General features: G+C 43.5%; 3 protein-coding genes across 12 annotated transcripts in view; all 3 read left to right on the top strand.

Annotated features, from left to right (window-relative positions):
• Positions 1-3,167, top strand: part of LOC135241366 (epidermal growth factor-like protein 6) — a 16,183-nt gene extending 13,016 nt beyond the window's left edge. For all 3 annotated transcript variants that reach the window (XM_064311669.1, XM_064311671.1, XM_064311670.1), the window contains 4 exons: positions 836-901; positions 1,023-1,118; positions 1,405-1,679; positions 2,113-3,167. In XM_064311669.1, coding sequence (XP_064167739.1) covers positions 836-901; positions 1,023-1,118; positions 1,405-1,679; positions 2,113-2,220 — 545 coding nt within the window. In that variant the 3' untranslated portion in view covers positions 2,221-3,167. The remainder of the gene's footprint in view (positions 1-835; positions 902-1,022; positions 1,119-1,404; positions 1,680-2,112) is intronic.
• Positions 3,168-4,566: 1,399 nt separating this feature from the next.
• On the top strand, positions 4,567-6,869 carry LOC135240486 (transcription elongation factor A N-terminal and central domain-containing protein). 2 transcript variants are annotated; one of them, XM_064309991.1, is made up of 2 exons: positions 4,567-4,646; positions 5,594-6,869. In XM_064309991.1, exon 2 carries the CDS (start codon positions 5,612-5,614, stop codon positions 6,782-6,784), a length of 1,173 nt encoding a protein of 390 aa, XP_064166061.1. In that variant the 5' UTR covers positions 4,567-4,646; positions 5,594-5,611; the 3' UTR covers positions 6,785-6,869. The 2 variants fall into 2 exon arrangements, with proteins under 2 accessions (XP_064166061.1, XP_064166060.1); XM_064309990.1 differs by having other exon boundaries at positions 4,580-4,767.
• A 3,201-nt stretch (positions 6,870-10,070) lies between these two features.
• LOC135240488 (ras-related protein Rab-9A) lies at positions 10,071-17,621 on the top strand. Of its 7 annotated transcripts, none has more exons than XM_064309999.1 (5): positions 10,071-10,229; positions 11,765-11,799; positions 12,132-12,249; positions 14,625-14,657; positions 15,635-17,621. In XM_064309999.1, exon 5 carries the CDS (start codon positions 15,674-15,676, stop codon positions 16,277-16,279), a length of 606 nt encoding a protein of 201 aa, XP_064166069.1. In that variant the 5' UTR covers positions 10,071-10,229; positions 11,765-11,799; positions 12,132-12,249; positions 14,625-14,657; positions 15,635-15,673; the 3' UTR covers positions 16,280-17,621. The 7 variants fall into 7 exon arrangements, with proteins under 7 accessions (XP_064166069.1, XP_064166063.1, XP_064166068.1 ...); XM_064309998.1 differs by having other exon boundaries at positions 10,072-10,234; XM_064309993.1 differs by lacking the exon at positions 12,132-12,249.
• The last annotated feature ends 3,814 nt before the right edge of the window (positions 17,622-21,435 follow it).

Here is a 21,435-nt window from a genome sequence, read left to right on the forward strand (position 1 = left end):
GTCCCCAGGGACAGCTGTTAGACAGACAGACCTCAACGTCTCTGGGGGCGAGAACCTGTCATCAGACCTCTAATCCGTTCACACGTCAATCCGTCTCTTCTCTCTAAGTTCCATTAGCGATGCCTGGGTACATCTGCTTCTCTGGGTTCGGTTCACGATGCCTGGGTACATCTGGTTGTTCGAAGGCCCCCTAAAAGAGAACTTGAAAGTTATCCAGAAGAGTTATGGTGCCGCCATGAATTGCATTTTTTTAATTTAATGTTCAATTGCAGTACATTACTATAAATGACAGATGGGCATGAGCATGCTTGTAGATGGAAAAAAGGTCTGTGTGGAAAAACTCTGAAAAATGTTTCAGCAAAAACCCGCCTTTGTTCTAATGATAGGTCTACAGTTTCAGTTCCACCACTGCACATTATATTTTACCCTGGTCAGATGGTATCTTTTCTCTTGGTAAATTATCTTATGTTCTTGTGGTTGTTGTGTAAAAAAAAAAGCATGAAACCGCAACCCTGCGGCGCCACCTCCTGCGGTGGCTGAGAGAGTGAGGAGTGAGAGTGAGTGTGAGTGGTAGTGAGTGAGGTGATGCGTGGTGAGTGGTGAGTGGAGTGAGTGAGTGAGTGAGTGAGTGTGTGAGTGAGTGAGTGTGTGCGTGAGTGAGTGAGTGAGTGAGTGCGTGAATGAGTGAGTGAGTGAGTGAGTGCGTGAGTGAGTGAGTGACCACAGTTTGCGGCACATAGCCCATGGCGGCAGTCCTGCGGTGCCGAGGGGAAAACCCTACGTTCTCCTGGCTGTGGTTGGGAGATTGATGCTACATCTCCTGTCTTCTCCACAGCCCCAGATTCGGTCATCGGCCCCGGGACCGAGGTGAAGGACATTTCAGTGGCTGCTGGGCCGGAGGGTAACGGAGCTTTTCTGTATTTTACCCAGAAACCCCTGTTTTTTTTGGCTGCTGCTCTCCGGACACTACTGACGCCTTCAGAGCGAAGGGACACTGAGAGCCTGTTTTGTGTGCTTTTCAGAGTTCATCATGGACTGCAACTTTGACCAGGGGGCGTGCGAGTGGGTGCAGGACAAGGAGGATGACTTCGACTGGGACGTGTCCTACCACGACAGAGGTAACGTTTTCCAGACATTTCCAGCGAAGCTGTTTCTGTGGAAATGACTTTTAAGTTTTAACTTTTCATTTTAAAATTTAGCCATTTAGCAAGTGCTTTATATATTCTCTGCAAAACCCCAGACATAAGGATATCAACATTTAGAGGAAATGTTGCCTACTTTCTCATTCAGTGTACTCAACAGCTGTACTCAATAGTAGGCAAGTGCGCTGATTCGGACACGGCCCTACTACTCTCCTACCGTTTTTCCCCCGCCTGATCTGTGACGCTCGCCCCCTGTCTGCAGGGGTAGGGAACTACATGTCTGCGAGCGGTCTCCATGGCGAACCCAAGGACCTGGCCAGACTGAGGCTGCTGCTTAGCGACCGCGCGCGGAAGAGCGGCTTCTGCCTCACCTTCAACTACCGGCTGGCGGGGACGCGGGCGGGGGCCCAGGTGGGGGTGCTGCGGGTCCTCCTGGACAACAGCGGGTACGCGGTGTGGGAGCACAGCCACGCCCGCGACCCCGACTGGCACACGGAGCTCATCGCCGTGGCCTGGGAGCAGGAGCCGCCGCAGTCGGTGAGAGAGAGTCCGCCATCCGCTACATGAGCATCCGCCACGTTCGCCTCATGAGTGTCCGCCACGTTCGCCTCACAAGCTTTCACATTCCCCACATGAGCGTTCACATTCACTACATGAGCATCCACCATCCGCCTCACGAGTGTTCGCCACATTTGCCTCACGAGCGCTCACATTCACCTGTCGAGCGTTCACACCCGCTCACATATCTGATGTATATTGTCAAAAACAGTTGGTTTTAGAATAACTGACCCCTGTACATTCCACCTCTGTTGTTAACAAGAACACAGAGGGGTGAAGGACGTACTGGAACTGTGTAATGCCTTCTGATGTTGGTTGGTTTTAGAATAACTCTGAAATGGTGAAGGGTAAAGTGATGTGTCCTTCGAGCACCAGGTTTAGTCTGCTGCCATTCCTCCATCTTGCCCTGTAGATCATCTTTGAGGCGGAGCGGGGTACGGATTCCGGGGGAGAAATCGGGCTGGACAACGTGGTGCTAACTTCGGGTACCTGCCAGGAGGAGGAGCCTGTGATCTTCTGAGCTGCTTCACACCTGCGTTACCTGCGTAATCCAGGAAACGCATCGCCACCCGTCCCAGGTGTCCACTGTCTACGCTGTCCTAGTCAGACCTCGTCCCAACTCGCAGAGAGACACCGAAGGAACAAACCATACTACTTTCGAAATCTGATGCAGCTATGTGTCTCCCCCTTCTGGTCAGCATTAACCCAACAGTAGGTTTTTTTGGAACGTTCTAAGCCAGTTCTTTCAAAATTCTAGAACTCCACTGCTTTCAATTCCCAGTAGTGATTGTGACACCAGCATTAGAATGTTCAGTTCAGAACATTCTAATGACATGTTTGCGAGCTCACGCCTTAAAGGGTTATGGAAACACACGCAACTGCAATACCATGAGCTGTCCTCGCTGTCCATCTATCCACACAGTGTCTCTTTTTCACGCCGGATCTTCACACATCATTTTGTCTGCGTACACTAATTTACAGCGTACAAAAAAAAACAAAGGACACAGCTGTCACAACACTAGTTCCTCCTGTGTCAGTGGCAAAGCTAGGGATTCAACATGTACTGACTACTTACACACCCAAGATATATAAAGCTCTGATAATGCTGAAGAGCCTGAAAGAAGCCATCTTTCATGTTTTCAGTACATTAAGAAATGGCTGTCATTCTTGGCCTCAGCCTGGTTTTTGTGCTTTTTTGTGTTGTTTTTGATGTGGTACAGGTGTGCAGCAGCGTACTGTGTAATTAACAGATACTTAAAATCTGTCGGGCAGGGACTGGTTGCATTTAGAACACTACAGATATCAATGAATTTTAGATTCACTCTGTAGTCTTCTCTTAAATTTTACTTAGCAGTCTTTAGTAGTCATTATTGTCTGTTTTTTTTTAATCATATTAAGATTGTTACTCAGAACTGTTGTAAATTATGTTTTTAATACTGTACTACAATAAAAAAAATGTTTTTATAAGTGTTACATGTTCATTTTACTTCCATTTAACTGAATAATTATCCACTTTCTTCTCCCAGTAAGTTTAGCGCAAGATCATTAAGGGTCAAAACTGGGGTTTTATTGAGGACAGTCGCCAGGGCAACCTTGGTTCATATCCTAAAATGCGGATGAATTAGTAAGTGGTTCTGCTCTAAAAATCAGACGTGCCAAGACTGCAAATTCACACAGTGACAGAATTCCTGGTGGATTGGGGCTGAAATTAATTTAAAATGGATGGGCCAGGGTTATCCTGACCAAGCTGGCCGAGACTGTCCAATACAAGCTGTTTGGTGCAGCCGGGCTCAGATAATAGGACATTATGATTTAAACAACAAAAAAAAACCTTTCATCTAGCCTGCAGTAAAATAAAAACATTAGTAAAAACAAATGTTGAATTGGGCGGCAGTGTAGTAAAATGGGTAAGGAGCCGGTCTTGTAACCCACAGGTCATAGGTTTGATTCCCGGGTAGGACACTGTCGTTGTACCTTTGAGCAAGGTACTTAACCTGCATTGCTTCAGTATATATCCAGCTGTATAAATGGATGCAATGTAAAATGCTATGTAAAGATTTGTGTAAGTCACTTTGGATAAGAGTGTCTGCTAAATGCCTGTGAAATGATTTCTCCCTGAAAGCTGTCTTTCACTGCTAAGAAGACGGGGCCTTCAGTCGAATTCTCACTACGCAGAGCAGGGGGATTAAAGGACAAAAGGAGTTTCAAAGGCAAAAATATAATAAACATGCCCACACCCCTCCCTGTAAGGCACCTGGGATTCTGTTTGGCAGTCAAGACAAAAAAGAGACCTCCTTAGTACTTCATCTGTCCTCTGTAGACAGAAAAAAATAAAAAAATGAAGAGAAACAGCAAGTGAACGCATCCTGGCATTCATAAGGGTGGAGTGAGAGCTTTCGCCAAGGTGGAAAGGGCCTTTCTCCCGTTTCCCCGTGTTGACACGCGTCTGTCACGCTGGCTTTAAACATCAGGAACCCCTGAGAGGAACAACACTGCTTCAGGAAATTACAGCTTTCACCCCGCACTGCATCTGACGTCATCAAAAGTCAAACTGTTGAAAATGCAGAACAGTGAAGCGCATGTGGTCTATTTTATCTTGCACTGGCCTCTAGTGTCTGATCTGTAGATATTTACATAATGATATGGGGGGGGAACGAATGCTTGTTCTATTTGCACTATTGAAACCCGATTATTTATTAACTAGATTTAATACCGTAATTAACGTTGTCCTGTAAAAGACACAAGAATGCTCCAATCCGTTGCCCATGTCGCTGTAAAAGATCAGTTACAACTGTCCAGTTTGGCTCCAAAATATCAGAACAAATCTGATCATGATTCATTTTCAGCGATTTAGCGCCATCTGGCGGCCATTAGAGAAATGAACGGAGTAACTCCGGCATTAACTTACAAACAAACATGGCGGCCATCTAGTCTGTACAAACGACGGTATGTGAGATAGTTACAGTTTTAGTCGCCTGCTGCTGTATCAATAGAATGTAGCTGTCACACACAATATAGCCTAGTGCTGTAAGAACTCAAATTATTCGATGCCATGGTGCTGTAAAAGGTAAAAGATCATTGTTGTCTCGCTGTCGATCTGTATAGGCATTGCTAACTTCAGAAGCTAACATAAAGTAGTGGAGTGCTTGCTATGATTATGTACATTACAGTAAAGCTTTTCTGCAGTAAGAACATGTTAATGGGTCTTAGCGACCTACCGTGAAGTTAATAAGTCCTATAACTGTGCAAACTAGCTGGTTCAAATAAGTGACTTCATATTTTCTTCCATCTTCCATATTGTACCTCTGCACATGACACGGTGACGTGCTTAAAATGTTTACAGTTGGCCATTGCAGATATAGTTCTATTAGCTAGCATTATAATTGAATGCATTGCATTTAAGTAATTTGCATTGTGAAACACTTGTACAGGCTATTTTCAAATGCTTCTCAATAAATGTAAAGTCTGTCTGGATGAAATAATAACGTGTTGGACTGGGTGCATCAATAATGTGTGATTCTTCTTGAATGTATTGTCAATAGGATACCCTGAAATGTGCCAAACTCTGTATAGGTATGGGATATGGCACCCCACCAAGCCATAACTTGGCAGGATGTCACACCTGCCATCCCAATCTTAGTTTTAGTCTAGATTCTAACAAAGGTTGGCATTTGTGTGCATAAGAAAAATTTACAATTTATCAGCAATGTTGGGTCCACATTCTCTTTACATTACATTACAGACATTTAACAGTTCCCTACCCATTACACTACACTGCCACCCTTCATTTTAATTGCAGTTGTATTGAATGAAATACAAGTCTGACATACAACTATGTCCTTCTGAACACATTAAAGCTTCCGGGCCTTTTCTCCCACTGTTTTCATTTTCAGCCTCTGCTTCCCCTAGCGATGGATGCTAATCAGATTTCACATCGCGCGCTTCAGATCGAGAAGCTTCACCGCGCGGGCGACTACGCCGCCGTGCGCTCTCTGCTGAGGGACCTGGAGCGCGCGCCCGTCACGCTGGAACTGCTTCGGGAAACGGGCGTGGCCAAAGTGCTGCACCGGGTCCTGAGGACCTGCCCCGTGGCCATGGCGAGGAAAGCGGCCAAGCTCCTGCTGTCGGGGTGGAGGAAGCGGTGTGGCGGCGGGGCGCCGGTTTCCACGGGAAGCCGCTGTCATCGGCGGAGAGAGGCCGAGGACCGCGCCCGAGGCCGGGGGGGCAGCGGGGAGCGCCAGGGCGGAGACGGCTCTCGCTCCCCTGACAGCTCTGACAAAGAGGAGGAGGAGGAGGAGGAGGAGGAGGACAGAGAGAGGAAGAGGCGCCTGACTGAAGAGGGGTGCGGCGTTTCGGAGGTGACGCGGGAAGCGGCCCGATCTGTGGAGGACAGCGCGGCGGGCGTGTCTGCTTCGGACAGAGGCGGTGATGTCACGGTGACGTCAGCAGTGGCCTCACCGGTGGAGTTCACGCAGGGGCCTGCGGAGACTGCCCAAATCGCCACGACTCGCTCGTCGTCCCCGAACAGCGACGCCTCGCCCCTGAGGTCCAAAAGCACACAGCTGCTCCTCCAGGCTCTGGGGCAGCAGGGGGCCGGCGGGGACGGGCCGGCCCCCGATCTCTCGGCGCTGGCCCGGGACATCGAGGAGCACGTCTTCCTGCTGCACGGCCGGAACGAGCCCAAGTACAGGTCCTGCGTCCGGAGCAAAGTCTCCAACCTGAGGAACCGTGGGAACCCCCACCTGAGGGAGGGTCTGCTGCAGGGCACGCTGGGCGCGGAGGCCTTCGCCCGCATGTCCGCCGCCGAGATGGCCGGGCGGGAGCTGCAGGAGCTGAGGGCCGAGTACACGAAGTCGGCCATCCGTGAGCACCAGCGCCCCCTGGGGGTGGAGGGGACCGCGACGGACAAGGTGCGGTGCAGGCGCTGCGACGGTTTCGACTGCAGGGTGACGCAGATCTCCCGGGGCGCCCTCTTCCTGCCCGGGTGGGTGCGTAGCGGGAACCCAGACGAGGACACCATGACCTTTATGACCTGCGCTGGCTGTGGGGAGCAGTGGTACCACTCCGGCTGGGTCTGTCTGTGACGAGGTCGGGGCGAACGGGAGTGTTCCTCACTCGGATGTTTTGCTTATTACGTCTCAATAAAGTCTTCGGTTCAATCCAAGTTTATCACCGTCTGGTCTTCGTTGATATTGTGGAATGTGACTATGAATTATCTGTATTGCCAACAAAACTCAATGGTGCCTATTAGTTCTAGTCACAAGAAATCAGTAGTGTGACATTACCATAAACTGGGTTAATTCTGTAAATTAGGAAGGCTCAGACAGGTGGGGAATTGCTAGCACTTTTTTTATTGCCCTCTTGTTTAATTGACCGCTTAGCTGTGAGGGGCTGTTTTTAGAAACTGTGGTGCTGCAGGAAGCAGAGGAGTTCATAGTAGATTTATTTGGAACACAGACGGGCTCATTAGGTCTGTGTTCCAAATAGATCATGTGACTGCCGTAGAGCATGCAGAGCATGTGACCAAGCGTGCCCTCACCACCGCGCGCTGAACTCTGGTGAACCTCTCACAGGAACTGCATACATCGCGGGTCAGGAGTACTCAAATCTGAGGGGGTATTTCACGAAGCGGGATTACTGAGTCAGCTGGATGACTGCGCTGAGAAAAAACCCTTTTTACTTCAGTCCCTGTTCCAGATTTGGGGGGGTTCCAGGTCTTTACTCAATGCAGTTATTAAGAATGAAAACCAGGCAATACTACTGGCCTTGAGGGTCAAATTTGAGCATCCCTGTTGCCAATATTTTTGTTGTTGGATGTCACCTTTTACTTTAAGATTTTTTATTTATTTTTTAATAGATTTGGGATTGTCAATTAGTGGCTATACTCTTCTGGAGTAGATGCTCTTAATATGATTTGCATTTATTAACTGTGCTGACTGTGTGTGTGTGTGTGTTTGTGTGTAAAATGTAGGAACGCCCATATTTGTGTGACAGGGAAACTTGGAACGAATTGAAGTTGTCCTCATGAGGCCTACCCAGTATCAGCATTTTGACTCACTGTTAGAAACACTGTATCACTGCTGTTACATGCCTGAATGGCGATATAGAATTTCCGGTCGTGGGTGAGCTGTTAGAACAGACGTTTCAGTTGTTTTATTGCAGTTTTCAGTCAGTATTTAGTTGCATTTTATGGTCATTGTTGCTAACTTGGGATTCGTTTCCCCTCAGATTGTTATTGTGTGTCTTTTGAACATGGCTATGCGATGTGCAGCTCTGTCCAGAGACTTATATGGGAAACATTTTATGGGCATGGCTTATCAGGAGCGTGACATTTGTCAACACTCCTACATTATTGTGCCAGTGCGTGCCCTGCGATGGCTCTGGAAGTTCTTTTCCTGAATTTACAGCTATCCTAAGAATAGGATTTGATGCCTAAAACGAAATGACCATTCAACTGTAATTCACTGAAACAGTACATGTGATTATGGAACAATGGAAATTCACATTTTAAATGAGCACTCAATTCAGCTATCATATATTTTGCCTCACTGAATGAGTAGCCTGTGAAGTGTTTTGAGTATTTACACACTATGGTTATGAAGACAACTGCTACAGTACATTACCTGTAGGACAGGAAGGTGTAACTATGACTGATTTGAGTTGCCATCCAGCAGTCCCCACAATGGGATTGTGGTCCCTGGCTTATGTTATATATGCCAGTTTATTCTCCATACTGGGGGGATTGTGTATTAGTATTTCAGAGGAGCGAACAAGTTATAAAAATAAAATTATTTAACAGAACAAACTGAGCCATTGTGAAGGGAGAAACTGTAGAAGATTCAAATGCAGAACTGTTAGTTTTAAGTTTTTTCAGTTTAAGGTTTATTTAACAACAAGGTCTCTCAACATACTTTACAAATCATGGGGTAAAAATAAGAATAAAAGAGGCAGACGCCAAAGTGTTAGGAGCACGTAGGCAATGAAAAGCTGTAGACAAAGTGTTAACAAGAATGGAATAGAACCGTGAAGGAGCGTGAGCACACAAGCACAGATAAAACTGAGTACACACCTACCGATAAAAAGTTATAGCAGGGAGAAACAGATAAAAATTTATTGGCAGGTGTATTGAAACCGTGAGGTCAGTGGGGAGAGTTAGGTGTAGGAAAGACTATATACTCTACATGTGCTTTCAGTCATGATTTTAAAAATAGCGACTTTCTGAGGTTCCCCTAACCATGGTGAAGAAGACTTTTTGGAAATGCTGGGAATAGTCCAAGCGGGCTAGCGTCCCTGGAGCCTAGGGCACGGGCTGGAATACAGGGCTTGAGTAAGTCGGTTGAGTAGGACGGGACTAACCCACACAATGCCTTATTGACCAATAAGAGGGTTTTGCACTGGACTGGAGCAGTGCGCTCTGGCCTTCTGATTGCTGTCCAAGTTGCAGAGTTTTGGACAAGTTGTAGAATATTGAGTGCAGTTTTTGGGCAGCCAGACAGCTGTGCACAACAAGTCTGACCAGGATGTGACAAATCCACAAAACAAATTTTTTCGGCACCCTTCAAATTTTTAATGCATTTTTTAAACATTGCATACCTTGCTATTTTGGAGATGCTGTTAATTTGGGTAATGGTAAATGGCTGCATTTATAGCGCTTTTATCCAAAGCGCTTTACAATTGATGCCTCTCATTCGCCAGAGCAGTTAGGGGTTAGGTGTCTTGCTCAAGGACACTTCGACATGCCCAGGGCGGGGTTTGAACCGGCAACCCTCCGACTGCCAGACAACCGGTCTTACCTCCTGAGCTATGTCGCCCACTGTAACCGGTGAGGTACCCAGGTACAGGTGAGATTCAGTGTTTGGAAGTGTTTTTGAAACAAAATGTAAATGAAGGAACATGGCAGTCTGTGATCTCAAGTATTTTTGTTCTGACCGATTAAGAACTTGAGTACACTGCAGATCATCATTACAAATTTTGTATTGTGTAGGCTATTGGAATGGAGGGTCAGCAGGTAGTGGTCAAGACCCAAAAATGAAGTTCCCTTTCATCAGTGTTCAATGTGGGAGAATTAGGCACTGTGCTTAAACCCTGGTTGAAGTTTGAGAATACCACAGATTTTTACATTTTTATCTATTTATCTATTTATTCATTTGGCAAAATCAATTGTGCAAAACAATACAATATAAATAAACTACGTACACCTAATATTTTTAAGTTATTCCACGAATAATGACATTGAATGTGAAATGTGCATGTCAAACAAGCTTCGTAAATTTAATCAAAATACATAAAAACATTAAAATGATTGGTTTGCAAAAAAAAAAAAAAAAAAAATCTGGCAACCCGGAAGTTGGGAGCTTCGGCGCTGGTCACATGAGTCGGCGCGGACTGGGGCAGCCTCTGTCGAGAGACGCCATGTCAGATGAGAGCTGCAAGAAGCCGTACGCTTCGGGAAGGAGATGCGATAAATGAATAATACACAATAACACCTGCAGGATATAGCCAAGTGTTGCTACTTGAGCGTTTGAACGGGCAAGGTACGTTTATGACATATCGCTCTTGGTCAGCCAGAAAATATAAATCGATAGAAGAGCTTATTTTACCAAGCAAGCTAGCTATATTGGCGTTAACTAACAGTTACAATGAGCTATTGTCAACATTAACAGGAGTGTTGGGGAGCATCACAGGCTGACATCAAGAAGTAGCTAGCGTTAACTGACATTAGCTAAATTAGCTTGGTGGAATGATCTGGCACGAACTGGCCTTACGATGAGAAACTCGGCAATTGTGTAGCTAGCTAGACTGGGTAACTGGCTTTTTCCATAGTTAGCAATGTTGGCAGTCAGCTTCTTAGACTTCAGTTTTGTGACCACACTCGTGTTTATCTCATTTACATCTGCTAACACTACCTGGTGATCTTTGAACCTTAGCTTTGCTTGTTATGTTACTATTTTGGTAACTAACAAAAAAAAAAAAAGCCACACATTTTGCTAAGTTGGCTCAATGCTAGTAGTATTCCACTTTATAGAGATGTTTGGTGTGAACGTCGGGTTTTTTGCTAGCGAACGTGAAAGTGAACGATATTTATCTAACTAGGCTAAATGTTGTTTCTTCACAAATCATCTATGCGTCGAGTTAGGTCATGTTTTTATATGTTGGGTGTTTATTGGCTTTTAAGTTAGGTAGCTAACGCCAGTGGAGTTTGCAAGCTTTCGGGTGTTTGCACGTAGTGTTTGGCGAGTTAACAAGCTAGCTAACGTTAGTTAACCAACTAAACTGCGCTTGCTTTCCGTGACTTGTTCAGATGGTATAGCGTTTTCTGGGTGAGCAACCAACCTTGGATGTATTTGATGGTCGACAAGTTTGCCTGTTAGCAAACATGCATAACGACGAATTGATTTTAAGACTGCATCGCTGTTTTGTAGATTAGGCTATGCGATTCGCAACAATTACACAACCAGCTAGCTAATCAGTCGCAACCATAGGTAAACCATTATAAAACGTTAAACGATGTGTGCATTAACCTTGGAGGTTTATTCTCATTCAAAACGGCTTTGCTTTGCTGCATAATGGCTCATATGAATGGTACAGTGTGGTGTAAACCTTGTGACTTGCAGGACGAGTCAGTGCTGATAATGGCACATGATCTGGGCAGCTGAGCCAGGGTCTGATATGAATACAGCCCAACCCGGCCTGATAACGTAGTGCTGCTGCGGCCGCGGCCTGGGTTATTCTCTAGTTGCATTGTGAACCTTTTTTTTAATTCAGTCATATGTTACAACCCACTTAGTGTCTAGCCCAATAAAGTAGGGAACGACTAGTCCTTAAATGCACTTTATAAACTAATCAAACCGTGCCATCTTGAATCATCTTTCAAGTATTTCTTTTTACACTTCCCGTTGGACTGGTACGCTAATGTAACTCTGCCTAAAGACCGACTGTACTGTTGTGGCAATATAACTGTAGAATCGGTGCGTGTACATGTTTAGGTTTTTAATGCAAGCAATGAATACAATACAATACTGATTAGTAATGTTTTTTTTTGTGTGTGTGTCTGATATTTGCAGAAGCTGAGCACGGGAGACATGGCCAGTCTGTCAAGGTAATTTTGAAATGTGGAAGCGTATGGTTCCTGTGTGTTAACTCTGGCTTTGCACAAGATATGCCGTACCCTTGTGCGGTTACATGTGACCAGTAAAAATTCGCGCAACTACTGCAGGGGTGGAAAAGTTTTTTGTTGAAATGTGACATTTTGAAAAACTGATTAAACGGCTTTTTTTGTCAGTTAGGAGCCCTGCGGACATTCACACAGTTGCTGTTGTGAAACTACAGGCCTTACCTCTGCCATTCTTTCAGACTGGTGAATTAAAACAAACCGACACATGGTGCATTTGTCATTTGAATTTTTTAGTCTACTCTTTTTATTTATTTAAGGATAGTAACTTGTATAGAAAATGCAGCAAAAAATGGAATATGGAAAATGCTGACTTGGGCTGATAAATGCTGATGGGAACAGCTGATGAGTTAGTTCCTCTTGCAGTTTTGAGCAAAGGTTAGTCTGGACTTTTTTTTCCCTTTTTCTATCCCATGTGACTGTCAGCACATGCTTGAATGCCTTTAGTTAAGATCAGAGTTCGAGAAGGCTCTTGAATGGCCAATAGTTTTGATGAGTGTGTCATTGTGGGTCCGTCTATGCGTAGTTTATGAAACCACCGCGCTCTTGTACAGGACGCTGTCACGTTACTCTCTTTCATTGTGCTTTTTAAACATTGCAGAAGTGCAGTGACCATTTTCCACTTTGAGTAAATGGGTCACTTAGTGTCCGCAACCATTGTTCTGTTTACTTGGTCGCTGCGAGGAGCTTGCTATAAAAGTGTGCTGTGCATTCAGCCTTGTATAAATAATGAGTCACTTAATGCATTGTGCTACAGGCCATAGTAGAGGAGTTCCGGTGCTGTTATTCCAGCATTGCCCTGATTCATATTGCAGTCATTTGGTTTTAATTTTTAACTCTGGTAGCTAGGAGTGGGGTGAGTCTGTTTTTTTTTAGGTGTGTGAGTGTTGATTGGTCGAGAGCTGCAATATGGTGGTGTGAGCGCATTCCAACAGAAACGTTCCAGTCAGGTTCCACTTTCTGTTGTCATCTCACACGTGACCAACCATCGAGTGATCCAGTGCAGTTTTACCTGCTTTCTAGAGCAAAATGAATTGCTCTTCTTCCCGTTAATCTCCACAGAATGCTGGAATGTGAATTGAAATGGACACCTGTGGGTAGTGTCATCTACGGGGGGGGTGGAGCCTGTGAGCACGCTCATGAATATTTATTGAGCTGATTGGCAGATTAAGTCCTTCTGTCGCGTTTGTGTTGTCTGTTAGTTACTGACTGATCTGACTTTTTATCTGTTTGGGTGGTGTAATTCGTAACTCGCTGTGTATTGCATCCAAGCATAATAGAAGCGTGTGTCTCTTTTTGAAAATACTGTAAATTCGTAATGCTGTGAATTTATTGCACATAAGGGGCAAATTAATTTCTTGCTCAGGTCCTGGGCAACAGAGTTAACCACTTTGTATGGACATGGCAATAAAATGTAGATATGAAATTATTTCCAGGGAAATTGCGCGTAACTGTGCCTTTATCTAGGCACGTTAGTGTATATGCAAACATACTTTTGTTGAAAGTATTTGAATGTGTTGCGAGATGGCAGTTATGCAAAGAGACCGCTGATCCCCAACAAACTGGGTCCCCGTTCAGAGAAACCTACTGCTTTTATTGAGAAAAGGGACTAGTGATCCTTCTGTTGCATTTTCTCACCGAACTGATGTGGAATTTTTGGTGCGTCGCACTTAACATGGATGCTGCATTTTAGTTTTTCGCGCTGAAGTTGCACCTCTATGCTTGTAATTCTTTTTTTAAATTCTGCTTTGCATATGAGATGCCCGAATACTTCTTTTTGACTCGGTGTCATTTTTGACTGCGCAGTCTTTGGCTTGCGCTCATTGTCTCCAAGAGTGAACGTGCACGCAGGGTCTTCAGGAAACTGAGCTGATCAGCGGTTCTAGTAAAGACATCCTGGAGCGTGTGCTTAAGAGCCTCATCTACCAAGTGCTAAGGAGCTCTGGCAGTCTGAGCCAAATTAATCAGGATTTGATCCAGAATGTTGTGATGCAGGAGTAGATCGTGATGCAGGGAAGATTCATTTGGAAACAGCAGATGTGCCATTTATAAATTCAATCACCAACAATCGCGGAGCTCACTGAAGCAGGTGCTGGTCCTCACTGCTGACTGAAAAACTGCAGGAGCGTTTAACCTTTGGAGGGAAAAAAATAAATGCCAGGAATCGTGTGCGTAGGTCAGAAAGACTGGACAAATAGGGTATGCTGTCGGACGAAACCGTTAGCAGCCTTATACTACAGTTCCTTAATTTTCGATATGCAGTGTTGTAGTGTCAATGAGGGTGCAAACGAAGACTGCTCTCTCATGGATGCCGTTTGTTTTATTAGTTATGTAGAGCTCAGTTTTGGTGCCTAGGCCTTTTTTAAAAGTATATTTTTATGGCTTTTTCCGTTCTGTTGGACAGAGCAGTGTAGAGAGACAGGAAGGACGGGAGGCGAGGGAGAGGGGGAGACGCGCGATGAAGGTCGCGTGGCCGGATTCGAGCCGCCGTCCTCGCTGGCTCGTAACGGGCGTGTGGTCAGCGCTCTACGGGCTACGCCACGAGACTCCCCTGCCCCGCCCCTTTTAGCCAAAAGCATGTCAGGCGACTAGAAATCACACTCGGATGACCAAAGCAGGAAAGAACCGGAAGGCTTTAAATTCGGGAGGAGCTGTGTTATTTTACAGTCCAGGTGAACTCATCCAGTACACTTCCAGTGAAGGGAAACTGAACTGTTATCTGTTTCTTTTCTTCCCCCCCCCCCCCTCCCCAGGTGGATGTTGAAGATTTCCCCTGAACACTAGAGGTAAGGACACCGTGCGTGCCGCGTGGTGGTTCTCTTCATGACTGTCATAAGACTGGCTGAGGGATTTTTGGTGGCCTAGCGTTCCTGCCGGGTCCTCAGTGCCTTATTGAATTCTGTCTGCTGAACAAGGGGGGATTATGGGCCGTGGCTGCCACAGCGGGCCCTTTGAGGGGTTTTAACGAGGGTCACGTTTGGGTCCTGTGAGGCCGCCCGGCTCGGCTCTGCTGGCGTAGAGGCCAAAGCACGGCTGTAGATGGAAGAAAAAAAAAAAAAAAGGCCCATGTTCCTGTGTATTAGGTGCCCAGAATGCGTAAGAGGTGCTTTGTATAAGTACACAACTCTTGGATTAGATGTCTAAGTTGGATTGGAGGTTAAATCCAGTTACCTCTGGTCCAGAGTGAAGTGTGTTGGACAAATTCACTGCTAGGTTTGAGACCCACTGGTCCTCAACTGTGACCTGCTGAACTCATTTTATTTGCTGTGATTGATCCCTTATTACATTTCTGTTACATCCATTCTACCCCTACTTTACACCAGGCCGGCCAGTGGAGGATGGGCTCTCCCTCTATAGTCTGCTTCCTCCAGAGATTTTTTTTTTTTCATCGGGGAGTTTCTTTTTGTCGGGTTTTCCTGCCCACTGGGGTGTTTAGCTCACGTGTTTGCTATTCGGGGTTTCTGGCCTGGTTTTTGCTCTTTTCTGATATTCTGTGAAGTGTCGTCATGACGACAGTTTCTTTTTTTGTGGCTGTGAAACTGGAGTGCAGTAGGCTTTGTGGATCACTGTCTAACATCAGTTTGTCCAAAAAACCTTTAATCTTCATCAAGAGATCATTTTTAATCCCATTGTTGTAGTAGTGTATCAGAATTTGACCTGTGAATTGAGTGGCTTTGAGGTCTTGATTAGTGTCTGAGTTTTTTTTTTCAGTCTCCTGAAAGAATGATCTTTAACGCCTGAACGGTTCTGCTCTGTGCTCCAGGACCCACCGCAATCCCGGAAGTGCCCAGCGGAGAGGCCAATGGCGTCGAAGTCGTCCCTGCTGAAGGTCATCCTGCTGGGGGACGGGGGCGTGGGCAAGAGCTCCCTCATGAACCGCTACGTCACCAACAAGTTCGACACGCACCTCTTCCACACCATCGGCGTGGAGTTCCTCAACAAGGACCTGGAGGTGGACGGGCGCCTGGTGACCATGCAGATCTGGGACACGGCGGGCCAGGAGCGCTTCCGCAGCCTCCGGACGCCCTTCTACCGCGGCTCCGACTGCTGCCTGCTCACCTTCAGCGTGGACGACAGCCAGAGCTTCCTCAACCTGGCCAACTGGAAGAAGGAGTTCATCTACTACGCCGACGTCAAGGAGCCCGAGAGCTTCCCCTTCGTGGTGCTGGGCAACAAGCTGGACGTGGCGGAGAGGCAGGTGGGCGCCGAGGAGGCCCAGCAGTGGTGCCGGGACAACGGGAACCACCCGTACTTCGAGACCAGCGCCAAGGACTCCACCAACGTGGCGGCGGCCTTCGAGGAGGCGGTGCGGCGGGTGCTGGCCGCCGAGGACAGGGCGGAGCACCTCATCCCCACGGACACGGTCAACCTGCACCGGAAGCCCCGCTCTAGCGCCTCCTGCTGTTGATTGCCGGCGCGAAACTGCGGCTTTTTTTCCTCGTACCCCCCAGCATGCAACTTGAGGCATGGCCTACCCCCACCCCCCCACCCCCCCTCCTCCTCCTCCTCGCCCTCCCCCAGGAAAGATTGGGGGTGCATTCAGGAGACAGAACATCAGGGAGAACACGATGAGATGATGGGTGGAGCCCAGAGCTTAGAGTTTTTCTGAAGGGCGTCGGACAAGCTCTGAACTCCAACTCCCATCAGCCCCTTTGAGAAAAGCTGTGTGGTGCTTAGCCAGTTGAGCGTGCCCTTGATTTGTTTGGCATGAGTGCAGCGCTCCCATCCGCACGTGTCCCCGCTTGGCCTGGCGCCCCTGAGTAAGAATCCTTAGTGTAATTAGAAGCTCATTTATTCCTGGATGTGTGGGATTATAGGGTGGGGTGTGGAGGGTAGGCTTCTGAAGCCATAGGGGGGACTTCCAGGTCAACTGTGTAGTATTTAATAAAAGTATAAATATTGTCTAACTCTTACATGTCCTAATATAAAGAAATGTCGCGGTAATGGAGGTCTGGAGCTGTTTCTAATGATGACGTCAGGATGTCGGAGAGAACAGCTTCCTTTACGTCACGGTCTGAAGACCGACAGGAAGAGGCACCTCAGCCTCCTCCATAGCAGAAATTAGTTTGGACCGGGGCCCAAAATGAGCCCCTCTTGCTTATTATGTAGATCAGATTTAGAGATGGAAAAAACAATTAAACGGTATGTCAATTTGCTTAAGATCCAGTAAAAAAAAAACAAAAAAAAATGATTTCAATGTTAAGCTCTGGAACATATTTCATATGGCTACATTATACACGCTAGCTCAGTTGTCAGAAGAAAAAAATCTTGGTGTTGATTATTTTAATGAAACAGCAATTTGTTTACCTTAAATTGAAGGATTACACAAAGGTGCCAAATGTAACACTGTCTCTAATGAATTTGTAACATAACTCAATTATATTGACTGACTAAAGTAATTTATACAGTCTTCCCATTTTTGTCTGACCTCAGAAGTGTTGGTCACTTTCTAATAAAAAGCACTAGTGTTCCTACTTTATAGTACAGAGATAGACGTTGGACAAAAACAATTGTTAGCAGGAATATTCTTAGTAAGCAGGACTACTCATCAACCATGTACTGTTGGGGGGGGGGGGGGACTGTGTGTTCTTTTGGACTTTGCAAAAAATGTCCTTTTGCCGGGGAGAATTTGCAAACGCAAGAGGGAAGAGACATTGGAGCGGAAAAGCCTGGCTGTGTTCTCATGCATGAAAAGATTCTGCTGTTTACATTACCACTAATAAACTGAAAAAGATGTTTTACTGCACAAATGTTAGCCATGTGATTTTATTTTATTTTTTTCTTGGAAATGAATTGTGGGTGATTTCCTCTGCCTCTCTTTCCAGGATTCAGTTCTAAACAAAGCAAAGATGTGAGATGCAGAGAAATGCACGTGCACACTTGATAATTATGTATATATATGTATATATATAAGTGTAGGTGTATATATATATATTTAAAATAATGATATGATTGATGTATTATATTATATATATATATATATAATATTATATAATGGTATATATATATATTAATATATATATATATAATATACATATATATATATATTATATATATATATATATATATATATATATATTATATATATTATATAATGTATGACACATACTTTCCATCTGTAAGCAAATGATCGATCTTATTGGATAGTAATAGCAATAGAAAAATAGTTTAAATGGTTTTAGAGGACAAAGTCTGTTCAATATTTTGTATGGTCCATCGATGTGTCATCTTTTTTTCTTTTTTTTTGTTGCAAGCCTTTGAATATGATTTGCTGTTGAGGCACCAAAACTATTTTGTTTGTAAGGGGTTTGGTAAGCAGCCTCTAAAATGCACATCAGTTGCCTTCTAAGTGTTTGATAAAGGCCGGAGAGCTGATGGTTTTGGTGTGAAAAGGTCTGAACTACGGGAGGGCCTGAATGTGCCAGTGTCCAATGCGCAGAAGCACAAGATGGATTCCGCGGCGTGAAGCTCATAGCGTGCGTTTGCTAATGTGCGGGATGTACAGTCTGACTTTTGTTTTAGCGATAGCCAGGCTGCCATACGCTATGATGGCTGAAGGTAACAAAAATACTAAATGATTATGGAATCAAATCATTTCAAGTCAGTTTATTTAAATAAGTAGCAAATTGTTTGGTAAATGCAACTGAGCTGAATTAAATTAAAATGGTGTTGATCCCAATGCAGGCATCTCACATTATTCTTTTATCAAATCACCTTGGATGTTAAAGGTGTTTGAAAATTTTCTGCCTTGCAATTCCGCTCATTCTTATCAGTTCGATCCAGTTCCATTCTGCTGCATGATTTATTTCATTTTTTTCCGAATCGAGGCGGCTTTCGGGTCAATTTCAGTCAGACGTGTGATGATCAAAAAACCACCGCCTGTTCAACTTGCATCAAAGTTCTATACGTTCGGGCCCAACCACTCTTCCCCCGAAGGCGCCCAGCCTATTGGATTTTCCATTAATCGAGAGTGATTCGCAGGCCCGGACGTCAACCTGTCTGCGCTCTCCATCACAAAGGATGTCCGGCTTTGCCTTGTTTCCCCGGTAAGTTGAATGAAGTTTTCTCAGTGAATCTTTTTACCCTGACAGATTTCATTATCACTTGGCGATAATAAGGTATGTGGCTGCCCATTGCAGTTGGCGGGTGTCTTGCCTGCTGATTGGTCAGCCCTTTTTCCTGTGGATGGGGATCACCTGGTGCTTCATGGATTGTTCCATGAAAAGTTCAAGCTGACTTGGAGGAGCAGACTACTTGCGCCAATGAGCAGGTGCACCTAATAAAGGTGCAGATAAGTGTGTATTTTGAATTTTTTCAGGAACTGCATTTTTCAATATAAATGACTTCAAACATATTTTGTTGTATTTTTTAAAATGTATTAATGTGATCATATTTTAGTTGGTAATCCACTTTCTTTGAAAAATATTTTAGAATGCTCACATATATATATACAATTTTCTTTTAAGGTTCCAATATTATCCCGCTAAACTTTTAAACTAAATTATTTGTTCCTTTATGATGCTGGAGGTTCAAATTCGTCTTATGAAAACAGTCATAATCAGGATGTTTGTGGAAAAACCTCAAAATGCTATAGTCATATGTCCAAAAAAATTACATTTTTGTGGTACAAATTGACAGGCAATCATGTTTATATTACAATCATTGTGAAACAAATTTTACAATTTGTGTTTGATGGATTTTATGATAATTTTGGTGGAAAGTGAGGAAATATGTGTCTATAGCCTTATGTTAAAAAAAATGTCAAAACATTCTTGTTTTGATAACTGTGGATAGGTAAAAAATGTGTTTGAATTCAAAATACAAAAGGCTACAGCCTTATGTCCAAAGAATGTGAAAATACGTTGCAAACATGGTGAAATAAATTAATAAAAATAAGTTTGAAGTTAATTATGATCAAAAATGTGTTTTCTTGGTAAATTGAAAAATACATACTTATGCTTTTTTCCAAAGAGCTTAGGCTTATGTCCAAAGAGGGTCAAAAGTGGCAATAATTTTTAAATGCCATTTTCTTTATACGGATGATTAGGAAATCATGTTTGTATTAGAAATGTGGTGAAATAAACTGATTAAAATTAGTTTGAAGTTATTTATGATCAAAAATGTGTTTTCTTGGAAAATGGAAAGAACATAAGACTATAGGCTTATGTCCAAAAAGGGTCAAAAGTGGCAATAATTTTTAAATGCCATTTATTAAATATGGATGGATAGGAAATCATGTTTGTATTACAACTGTGGTGAAATAAATGAATTAAAATGAGTTTGAAGTTATTTATGATCAATAATGTGTTTTCTTCAAAAATGGAAAAAACATAAGACTATAGGCTTATGTCCAAAACGGGTGAAAAGTGGCAATAATTTTTAAATGCCATTTTCTTTATACGGATGGATAGGAAATCATGTTTGTATTGCAATTGTGGTGAAATAAACTGATTAAAATGAGTTTGAAGATATTTACGATCAATAATGTGTTTTCTTGGTAAATTGAAAAATACATAAGACTATAGGCTTATGTCCAAAACGGGTGAAAAGTGGCAATAATTTTTAAATGCCATTTTCTTTATACGGATGGATAGGAAATCATGTTTGTATTGCAATTGTGGTGAAATAAACTGATTAAAATGAGTTTGAAGTTATTTATGATCAAAAATGTGTTTTCTTGGTAAATTGAAAAATACATAAGACTATAGGCTTATGTCCAAAACGGGTGAAAAGTGGCAATAATTTCTAAATGGCATTTTCTTTATACGGATGGATAGGAAATCATGTTTGTATTGCAATTGCGGTGAAATAAACTGATTAAAATGAGTTTGAAGATATTTATGATCAAAAATGTGTTTTCTTGGTAAATTGAAAAATACATAAGACTATAGGCTTATGTCCAAAAAGGGTCAAAAGTGGCAATAATTTTTAAATGCCATTTATTAAATACGGATGGATAGGAAATCATGTTTGTATTACAACTGTGGTGAAATAAATGAATTAAAATGAGTTTGAAGTTATTTATGATCAAAAATGTGTTTTCTTGGTAAATTGAAAAATACATAAGACTATAGGCTTATGTCCAAAACGGGTGAAAAGTGGCAATAATTTTTAAATGCCATTTTCTTTATACGGATGGATAGGAAATCATGTTTGTATTGCAATTGTGGTGAAATAAACTGATTAAAATGAGTTTGAAGTTATTTATGATCAAAAATGTGTTTTCTTGGTAAATTGAAAAATACATAAGACTATAGGCTTATGTCCAAAACGGGTCAAAAGTGGCAATATTTTTTAAATGCCATTTTCTTTATACGGATGGATAGGAAATCATGTTTGTATTGCAATTGTGGTGAAATAAACTGATTAAAATGAGTTTGAAGATATTTACGATCAATAATGTGTTTTCTTGGTAAATTGAAAAATACATAAGACTATAGGCTTATGTCCAAAACGGGTGAAAAGTGGCAATAATTTTTAAATGCCATTTATTAAATACGGATGGATAGGAAATCATTTTTGTATTACAACTGTGGTGAAATAAATGAATTAAAATGAGTTTGA

This window comes from Anguilla rostrata, chromosome 15 (genome assembly GCF_018555375.3).
Source record: "Anguilla rostrata isolate EN2019 chromosome 15, ASM1855537v3, whole genome shotgun sequence".
In the NCBI taxonomy this organism is placed as follows: Eukaryota; Metazoa; Chordata; class Actinopteri; order Anguilliformes; family Anguillidae; genus Anguilla; species Anguilla rostrata.